The sequence below is a fragment of the Schistocerca piceifrons genome, chromosome X (genome assembly GCF_021461385.2).
Source record: "Schistocerca piceifrons isolate TAMUIC-IGC-003096 chromosome X, iqSchPice1.1, whole genome shotgun sequence".
Taxonomy (NCBI): Eukaryota; Metazoa; Arthropoda; class Insecta; order Orthoptera; family Acrididae; genus Schistocerca; species Schistocerca piceifrons.
The window spans coordinates 950,641,998-950,652,903 of NC_060149.1; the positions used below are offsets into that span (position 1 = coordinate 950,641,998).

General features: G+C 46.5%; 1 protein-coding gene across 1 annotated transcript; it reads right to left on the reverse strand.

Annotated features, from left to right (window-relative positions):
* Positions 1–3,718: 3,718 nt before the first annotated feature.
* LOC124722795 (piggyBac transposable element-derived protein 3-like) lies at positions 3,719–4,937 on the reverse strand. The gene is made up of 3 exons (XM_047247930.1): positions 4,866–4,937; positions 3,958–4,415; positions 3,719–3,890 (listed from the first exon to the last, which is right to left on the reverse strand). The coding sequence occupies exons 1-3, from the start codon at positions 4,935–4,937 to the stop codon at positions 3,719–3,721; spliced, it is 702 nt and encodes a 233-aa protein (XP_047103886.1).
* Between the last annotated feature and the right edge of the window lie 5,969 nt (positions 4,938–10,906).

The following is a 10,906-nucleotide window of genomic DNA, read 5'->3' on the forward strand; positions in this document are numbered from 1 at the left end:
AGCTGTTGTATTTTAATAAGACCTCTCCTTAATTATACAGGGTGATTCAAAAAGAATACCACAACTTTAGGAATTTAAAACTCTGCAACGACAAAAGGCAGAGCTAAGCTCTATCTGTCGGCGAATTAAGGGAGCTATAAAGTTTCATTTAATTGTACATTTGTTCGCTTGAGGCGCTGTTGACTAGGCGTCAGCGTCAGTTGATGCTAAGATGGCGACCGCTCAACAGAAAGCTTTTTGTGTTATTGAGTACGGCAGAAGTGAATCGACGACAGTTGTTCAGCGTGCATTTCGAACGAAGTATGGTGTTAAACCTCCTGATAGGTGGTGTATTAAACGTTGGTATAAACAGTTTACAGAGAATGGGTGTTTGTACAAAGGGAAAAGTTCTGGACGGCCGAGAATGAGTGATGAAAATGTAGCACGCATCCAGCAAGCATTTGTTCGCAGCCCAGGAAAATAGACTCACAGAGCTAGCAGAGAGCTGCAAATTCCACATTCAGCTGTATGGAGAGTCCTACGAAAAAGGTTCGTTATGAAACATTATTGTCTGAAATTGGTTCAAGCACTGTCTGCAGCTGATAAGATTAAAAGAATCGATTTCTGTGATTTTATCCTTGCTCAAATGGAAACAGATGAATCTTTCATTTCAAAGATTGTGTTTAGTGATGAAGCAACTTTCCACACTAACGGGAAGGTCAACCGTCACAATGTCTGTATATGGGGCACTGAGAATCCGCGGGAAACAACTCAGTATGAACGTGACTCGCCTAAGGTGAACGTTTTCTGTGCCATTTCAGCCAATAAAGATTTTGGTCCCTTTTTCTTCGAAGGTGCTACTGTAACTGGACTACAGTATCTGGAGATGTTAGAGAATTGGCTGTTCCCTCAGCTCGAACAAGAAGCACAATAATTCGTATTTCAGCAGGATGGAGCGCCACCACATTGGCACTTACCTGTCCGTAACTACCTGAACGTCAACTACCCGAGGCGATGGATCGGCCGCCAGGCAGCCCGTGACGGAGCACTTCATCACTGGCCTCCAAGAAGCGCTGATCTTACCCCCTGCGATTTTTTTTTTGTGGGGGGGGGGGGGGTATGTTAAGGATATGGTGTTTCGGCCACCTCTCCCAGCCACCATTGATGATTTGAAACGAGAAATAACAGCAGCTATCCAAACTGTTACACCTGATATGCTACAGAGAGTGTGGAACGAGTTGGAGTATCGGGTTGATATTGCTCGAGTGTCTGGAGGGGGCCATATTGAACATCTCTGAACTCGTTTTTGAGTGAAAAAAAACCTTTTTAAATACTCTTTGTAATGATGTATAACAGAAGGTTATATTATGTTTCTTTCATTAAATACACATTTTTTAAAGTTGTGGTATTCTTTTTGAATCACCCTGTACAGTTAGTTCTGGCCCAAAAAGCCATTTTAAATGTTTTTAAAGTACAACAAACAGTAGCATTTCTACTGTAATTTGTAAGCCATGATGAACAGTAGCACATAGTGTGAGTTTGCTGCCTTTTTATTTCTGTGAGACCTCGCTATGTGTATAAACCGAAAAATGGCTTTTCGAGCTGAAACTAGTTGCTTAACTAAAAATATTTTTAGTAACTATATTATCTTAAGTTGAAAAGTATCGTTTTCATCCAATGACATTAATAATTTTTGTGTCCTCTTTTCCACTTTTGCCATATGGGTGTGTTCTGAGAAGGTCTATCACATGTTTGTTTCTAAGATTGGTACAGTTGTTTTCTGTCATTAGTTATTGTATGCTGCTTTTGACCACTGAGAATCAAATTTTTCAACTGTTTAATATCAGGATTTAGCAGCAAGTTTTTTTACTCAAGTGTTAAAAGGTGTTGTATCTAACAACTATTTTTGTGATCTGAAGATTGCCATGCAGGAACTCAACAAACTAGTTCTGATCTGATTCAAAGATTGCATTCGTTTTGTTGGTAGAGACAGTGGGGAGCTGTCCTCTTCAGTCATCATTATCCAGAGGTGAAGCTAGTTTCCTTCAGTAGTGGCTGTCATTATTGACTTCAGTCTTCAAGAGTGTGTCTCAGAAATCATTAAATCAGCAGCAGACTGTTGGGTTATTGCATGAAGAGATTCCAAATACTGCTTTAAATTCACTTCTATCTTAAATTCAGTGCCATGTATGAATGTCTTCTTTTAAACTCCATTGCTACCTCAGTCTAACTGATGTGTGTACAAAAGGAGTGAACAAGTGGCCCGTGTAATATGCCTAGTGTGTTAACAGTGTACACCACTACACTGTCTATTTTAGAAAATGAATCACTCTGCAGCAACCCAGAATGTCTCAGAATTCCCACACTATGCAGTACAGTATCCAAAGATTGTTGTTCTGTGAAAAGAAATTCATTGGTGTTAATTAGATGTGTACTGTACTCTCCATTTAATGTACAAAAGCAGTTGTCCAGTAGCAATCCATTGCAAGAGGAGGGACAATTTCCAGTTTTGTTATTTATTTTATTTACCCATTTAAATAAAGCTGACTTAGGAATTTTCCCTTATGTGGGGACTGTTTGTACTAGATAATGTGTCTATTTGGAGTTCTATATTAGTATATTTTGCTGTTCATGTCACTTCTGCGTAATTTTTCATTGATTGTATCGATACTTGTTTGAATTCTTATATGTTGTGAAATTTCAAACATTTGGGAATCCCGTGATAAACTAGTACTATTAGCGTCAATTGTAGGCTTAAACCAAATTGTGCTCTTTCAAAAATTTTTAGAACAGTATGCCTATTATCCTCATTCAAAATAGTCTGTCTCTTATTTTGTTGTCCAATTATGTGAGAAATAGTTTAGTTTCAGAATTTTGAGATGCCTGCAAAACTATACTTTGTAAGTTAGTGCTACCAGTGTTTTGTATACGTAATTTACGTAGCAAATCAATGCTTTGTGGTTCACAGCTCAGCCAAAGTATACATCACCCCTGAATTTCATTGTATATCAATGCAAATAAATGTGTATTTTTGAGAATTTTCGGAAGTTACCATTGTCCTTTGCATAATCTGTGAGCAGTCGGGGTTTGTGATGTAGTTCCTGTAGCAGATTTTCTGCCAGACATTTTGTGTTACATCTGGTTTTCCCTTAACGCTCTACCGGCCAGAACTCTATTGGATCTTTTTTTTGCAAACTTTTATACATAAATATGTTACATTGAGTGATAAATTGAATAAAAAGTTGTTTTGAAAAGTTTCAGTTTATTAGAACAAAAACTACAGACGTCCCATTTTTGGGACATTGGCCAAATGCGCTTTCCAAATTCACAATCTTATTCTCCATGCATAATATTGTAAGAAGCAACACAAACATTAAATAAAGAATATTTTAATATTATGGAATGTATATTCAGTATGAAATGAAGCAAAACACTTGTCATGTACACCAACATTGCACCTATCACAAATTTTTCTTGTTTTTTTCTTGCAGTAAGCACATCTCTTCTGTGTTTTACTTGGCACAAAGAAATGATTTCCTGGATCTAGTCGTACATCTGTGCTCACCCGTCCTCCCATCAATTTGCTTCCTTGTGGTCCTCTTTGTTTTGGTACTGATCCTTTTTTCTTTGATAGAAAAAACATCACTATTCTCTGTGGGACATCCAAAAGTAAGAGCTTCTCATTAGAGTTAGCAATTTGGTATGCACGCCATGTGTTTACTACGCAGATATATATCATCTATGTGAATAATGGCCACCACCATTTCTTTGACCTTATCCTCGTCCTATAAAGTGATATCTGCTTGTCCAGTAGATATATGCCACCCATATGGGCATTGTATTCTTCAATGATATGTGGCAGTGTAACAGATATTTCCTTTTTCTTTGCCCGTGAGTATCTTTTAGTAGAACTCGAGGAATAATAGTACTGTTATTTGTCACTACACATACTGGTTTGTTGTCACTCCATTTCACAACCAGAACTTCATTCTCTTTGTCAAATATGTAGTCATAGAATCCTCGTTCCTTCCTTTTGCCATTCTTTTTGAGTCAATCAAAGGACATGCATTAGTTCGGATCTCTGTTATTGTTCCTGCAACTTTCATTTTACTCTTTCTGAGTGTGATCAGTGTGTCAACACTGGTGAAAAAGTCGTCAAAGAAAAGCTTATAATTCGGATACTCTGATTCTGGAATCATGCTGGTTAGTTCATTTATTACCCTTGCACCTAAAGGCTCCTGTTTGTTGTCAGTCTTGCCACAGTATGGTGAAAAATTATAAGGAAAGCCATTGGAACTTGTAAGACACCAAATTTTATATCCAAATTTGATAGGCTTTCCCCTCAGAAACATTTTAGCTGAATGTTTGCCATAATAATGTACCATTATTTCATCAGTTGAGAGTTCTGAATGAAATACGCCAAATTTACCAAATTCCTATTTCAGCATTTCAAATTATAACCTCAGTTTGTACATCTTGTCGTTTCTGTCTATTTTGGAGTTGTCATTGAGATGAATGAATCTCTTTATTTCCCAAAACCTATTTCTTGACCCGGAGTTGAAGACTAAAGGAACACCGACATCAGGAACCTGTTCCCAGTACTTATTCTTGTGGGGAAGCTTATGATAACCACTCAGTTAGTTCTTCTTTAGTTAACAGAAAATTTATTCTGTTATGTTGGCAAGCATAAATTTCGCTTTGTTCAATAATAGTATCCATTAGTTTCTCAGAAAAAAAAAAAAAATCCTCAAACACCTGGGGCACTGTGTTATTTGCTAGACATTCCGCATCATAATGTTTGTTGCTCTTCCCTGGTTCACTATTGTTTGTGTACGTTGGTTGACATTTATACCACTTACATATATATTTTTTTGTAGATAACATACCACTTTCTCCTCCACCTCCCAACGCTTTCCTTCTTTTGGCTTCTGGATGTACAACTGTAGCATTAACTTCATCTCAGCTGGTTGTGAGCTCTAAAGTACTGGCGTCATCTTGTACAACAGTACATTTTCGTCAGTGTCTTCTTCATCTGTTATTACATCTGCATCGGGTGGAATAATCGCCAATTCTATATATCATCTTCATCGTCACTCTCTTGATGGTTCTCTAGTTCTGCTAGTATTTCTTCAAATGTAAGTTCACACGGCATGTTTTTATCCTGTTGGAATCGTAAAATTCGACGCAACAAACTGTTGCCTCATCAGGAAAGAGGGAAGGAGAGGGAAAGACGAAAGGATGTGGGTTTTAAGGGAGAGGGTAAGGAGTCATTCCAATCCCGGGAGCGGAAAGACTTACCTCAGGGGGAAAAAAGAACAGGTATACACTTGCACACACACCCATATCCAACCACACATACACAGACACAAGCAGACATATTTAAAGACAAAGAGTTTGGGCAGAGATGTCAGTCGAGGCAGAAGTACAGAGGCAAAAATGATGTTGAAAGACAGGTGAGGTACGAGTGGCGGCAACTTGAAATTAGCGGAGGTTGAGGCCTGGCGGATAACGAGAAGAGAGGATATACTGAAGGGCAAGTTCCCATCTCCGGAGTTCTGACAGGTTGGTGTTAGTGGGAAGTATCCGGATAACCCGGACGGTGTAACACTGTGCCAAGATGTGCTGGCCGTGCACCAAGGCATGTTTAGCCACAGGGTGATCCTCATTACCAACAATCACTGTCTGCCTGTGTCCATTTCCCCCATGCGGGTTCAGGGGTTAGAATAGGCCCGCGGTATTCCTGCCTGTCGTAAGAGGCGACTAAAAGGAGTCTCAACTGTTTCGGCCTTTAATGTGGTGGTCCCCATTAGGGTTTGACCTCCATAACAGAAGTAAGAGCCTTTTGGGGAAGGACCCCTTACGTGGTGCAACATCGGTCCTCTGTGCCCTAAGACCTTGGCACTCTTTATCGTCTGGGTGTCGTAACTGCACCCTCCATCCCTCATTTTGGGCATACACACCTGATGGATTGTGTAAGTTACGCCCTTAGTGCATCATAATCTGCACCCATGATCACTATGGACTACCCGTGGCACCCAAAATCCAGCACGGTAGCCAGCCCGTTGTGGTGGGGTCGTCATGTACCCTCTAGGTTGTAGCCCCCTGACAACACAGGGATCTTACTGCCGATGCCTGCACTGCCGCCTCCCCACGTAAGCCAAGGAGTAGATGCCCGTCTCTCCGGGGCATCAGGACTCCCGGCAACGGCCATCCTGCTAGGTGGCCTTTGCTGTGGCTGGATGGCACCCGTGGGGAGAGCCCCTGGTCGGAGTGGGTGGCATCGGGGCGGATACCCCGCAATGAAGCGGGTACAATCTCAATCCGGTGGTCGCACGACCACCAATGTCTCTAAGCGCGGTAAAGTAGACTTTAACGCTGTGGCATATAACCCCAAATCGTTCCCTTCCCTAGCCACGCCCTGGGAGGGACGCAGGGCTGCGGACAGACAGGAGCCATATTCACCGCGATATCTTGTGTGCAGCAGAACTGATGGGGATTCATTTTTGGGGACTAAGCCTCTGTTCTTTGTGACCCATCTTGAAGATAAGTTCGGGGAAGTGGCCTCTCTTTCCAAAATGCGGAGCGGGGCCATTTTGATACAAGCACCTTCCTCTGCACAGTCAAGGGCGTTGCTCGCCTGTGAGAAGCTTGGTGACATACCTGTTAACGTCACTCCCCATAAGTCACTAAATTTGGTCCAGGGGATTATCTTTCATAAAGATGTTCTGCTACCGTCTGATGACGAGCTACGGGAAAACCTGGCACGACGAGGTGCACACTTCGTTCGTCGTGTCTTTAGGGGACCCAAGGATAATAGGATCGCTACCGGTGCTTTCATCCTGGCCTTCGAGGGCGACTGCTTGCCTGAGAAGGTCAAGGTCATGATCTGCCGGTGCGATTTCAAGCCCTATGTCCCGCCCCCTATGCGATGCTTCCAGTGCTGGAAATTCGGACACATGTCCTCCAGATGCACTGCCAGCCCCACGTGTCGCGATTGTGGACGACCTTCGCATCCAAATGCTCCGTGTGCTCCACCTCCCACCTGCGTTAACTGTGGGGAGCATCATTCTCCCTGCTCGCCAGACTGTGCAGCCTACCAACGAGAGCGGAAGATACAAGAAATTAAGACCCTGGACCGTTTAACTTACCAAGAGGCGAGGAAGAAATTAGAATGGCTCAACCCCACACGTATGTTGAAGTGTTATGCTGCTGTAACACTGCAGCCACCAGTTCCTGCAAAGACTCCTATCACAGTTGGCCCACCGAACAGTCACGTTTCGCCTGCCCCACCACCGGTGGGGGCCACTCTCTCTTCCACTGCTCCCAAAACACCCAGTTTGGGAGCAGTGCGCCCCAAGCAACCGGGGACGTCGGTCCCCACCTCTCAGCCGGAGTGGCGACAGCCCTCTCCGGCTCCTCAGCCGGGGAAGCGACAGCTCTCTCCGGCTGCTCAGCCGGAGACGCAACAGCCTCCTACGGCCTCACTTGTTCGGAAGGGATCCCTTGGGGGAGTCCCTTCCAAGGACTTCCCCAGTGTCTCACAAGACACTAGCCAGTGGCTGAAGAAGCCACCAGCTGCTGGTCGAAGGGCTTCACGCTCTTCCTCTGTTCCTGATAACGCGTCAGGAAAGCCCTCCCAGCATGCCAACCCTCCTCCCAAAGACAAGAGAGAGAAGAGGAAGCTCTCCAAGAAGGATAAGGACCCAGTGGTTCCCGCACCAACGCTTCCTGTCAGCTCAGCCTCTGAGGATGAGGTCGAGCTCTTTGCGTCCCCTGATGACCTGGGTCTCGCCGTCTCCTCAGAAATGATGGCTGTAGCGACGTCCGTCACTCAGTCGGTGGCAGCATGTGACCCTGCCCAGTAATTTGCATTTTCAGTGCCTGAATGCTTCTACAGGACACGCTTTGTACAATCCTCCAGTGGAATTGTGGTGGTTATTTTAGCCATCTACCTGAGCTACGTCAGCTTGTAAGCATGACACCTGCTTTATGCATTGCTGTCCAGGAAACCTGGTTCCCGGCAATGCGGACCCCTGTCCTCTGTGGATACAGGGGTTATTACTGCAACCGTAGCACTTACAATAGTGTGTCAGGTGGAGCCTGCGTGTATGTCCTTACCTCTGTATATAGTGCTCCTGTGCCCCTTCGAACATCTTTGGAAGCTGTGGCTGTCCGCATAAGGACTACCCAGGACATAACCGTCTGCAGTGTCTATCTCCCTCCAGGTGGTACAGTCTCCCTGACCGAATTGGCTGCACTTGTCGCCCAACTTCCCACGCCTTTTCTTCTCCTTGGGGATTTTAACGCCCACAATCCCCTGTGGGGTGGATCGAAGATTACTGGCCGAGGCAGAGATGTCGAGAATCTCACCTCCCAACTCGACCTCTACCTCTTAAACACTGGCGCTGCCACGCATTTCAGTGTGGCGCATGGCACGTTCTAGGCCATAGATCTGTCGTTGGGCAGCCCAGGGCTTGTACCATCGGTCCACTGGAGAGTCCATGACGACTTGTGTGGTAGTGACCATTTTCCCATCTTCCTTTCACTACCCCAGTGTCGATCCCATGAACGCCTGCCTAGATGGGCATTTAGCAAGGCAAACTGGGAAACATTCTCCTCTGCTGCCACTGTTGCATCTCTCCCCCACGGTACCATCGATGTAGCGGTTGAGACACTGACTGCAGCGATTGTTTCCGCTGCGGAACGTACCATTCCTCGTTTGTTAGGGTGCCCCCGGCGAAAGGCAGTGCCTTGGTGGTCTCCGGAGGTCGCTGAAGCCATTAAAGAACGTCGGCGGGCTCTTCAGCGACATAAGCGGCACCCGTCTTTGGAGAACCTCATTTTCTTCAAACGTCTCCGTGCTCAGGCACGGCGGCTCATCAAGAGGCGGAAACAGGAGTGCTGGGAGAGGTACGTTTCCACCATTGGTTCCCGTACTTCACCCTCCCAGGTGTGGATGAAGATTCGGTGCACCTTTGGAGTGCAGCACTCTACAGGTGTCCCAGGGCTTACCATCAACGGGGCGGTATCCACCGATGCTGATGCAATCGCCGAGCATTTCGCACAGCACTATGTTCGGGCCTCTGCGTCGGGGAATTACCCGCCTGCGTTTCGCGCGCTTAAACGCCGGGAGGAAGGCAAACGGCTTTCTTTTGCTTCTCGCCACCCTGAGGCGTATAACGCCCCATTTAGTTTGTGGGAACTCCAAAGTGCCCTGGCACAGTGCCCCGATACAGCCTCTGGGCCAGATGGCGTCAACAATCAGATGCTCAAACACCTGTCCCCGGACTGTCAGCGATGTGTTCTTGTCATCTTCAACCGCATATGGAGCGATGGTGTCTTTCCGTCGCAGTGGCGAGAAAGTACCATCATTCCGGTGCTGAAGCCTGGTAAGGACCCGCTTACTGTGGATAGCTATCGGCCCATCAGCTTGACAAATACTCTGTGCAAGCTACTGGAACGTATGGTGAGTCGACGGCTGTGTTGGCTGCTCGAGTCTCGGGTCTTCTGGCTCAGTGCCAGAGCGGCTTCCGTCAGGGCCGTTCCACCGCCGATACTTTGGTCTTTCTTGAGTCTGCAATCCGCACTGCTTTTTCCAGGTGCCAACACCTTGTCTCCATCTTTTTCGACCTCTCCAGAACATATGACACGACGTGGCGGCACCATATACTCGCCATGTTGCACGGGTGGGGTCTCCGGGGCTCTCTCCCCATTTTTATTCAGAATTTATTATCTGTTCGGACATTCCGCGTTTTAATTGGCACATCCCATAGTTCACTTCATATCCTGGAGAACGGCGTTCCACAGGGCTCAGTATTGAGTGTGCCCCTTTTCCTTGTGGCCATTAATGGCCTTGCAGCAGCAGTAGGGTCGTCTGTATCACCCACGTTATATGCTGACGATTTCTGCATCTTGTTCAGCTCCTCCACCATTAGTGTTGCAGAACGTAGGTTGCAGGGAGCCATACGCAAGGCGCAGGCATGGGCCCTAGCTCATGGGTTTCAATTTTCTCCTGCGAAGACTTGTTTTATGCACTTTTGTCGGTGTCGAACTGTCCATCCCCACCCTGAGCTCTATCCTCAGGATGCCATGCTCAGGGTTGTTGACACTTACCATTTTCTGGGATTGCTGTTTGATGCCCGGCTTACTTGGCTTCCACATATTCGTCAGCTCAAGCGTCAGTGCTGGCAGCATCTGAATGCCCTTCACTGCCTCAGCAACACAACTTGGGGTGCCGATCGTAATACGCTGCTGCAGCTCTACAAAGCCCTTGTGCTGTCCCGGCTTGATTATGGGAGTGTGGCGTATGGCTCAGCGTCGCCCTCAGCGTTGCAGCTGCTGGACCCCGTTCACCACTGTGGGGTTCGACAGGCGACAGGAGCATTCCGCACCAGCCCTGTGGACAGCATACTTGTGGAGCCAGGTGTCCCTCCGCTGCGATTGAGGCGCCAACATTTACTGGTCTCTTATGCTGCCCATGTTTTTAGCTTGCCCGGGCATCCAAACTATCGTCTCCTGTTCCCGCAATCGGTTGTCAATCTTCCTGAACATCGGCCCCGGTCAGGTTGTACGATCGCGGTCCGCGTCAAAGAGCTTCTCTCTGGGCTTAGGGTTTTTACAGTTCCACCTCCTTTCCGGGCCACTTTGCGGACACCCCCATGGTGTGTTCCTCGCCCTTGCCTTCGGCTCGACTTGGCACAGGGCCCAAAGGACTCCGTCCCTCCAGAGGCCTTCCGCCGCCGTTTTTATTCCATCTTGGCCACGTATCAGGGCTCTGGCGTTGTATACACTGATGGTTCGATGGTTGCTGGTCGTGTCGGATATGCGCTTACTCTAGGGGACCATTCTGAACAACGTTCCTTGCTGGATGGCTGCAGCGTTTACACAGCTGAGCTGGTCGCCATCTTTTGTGCCCTAGAGTATATCC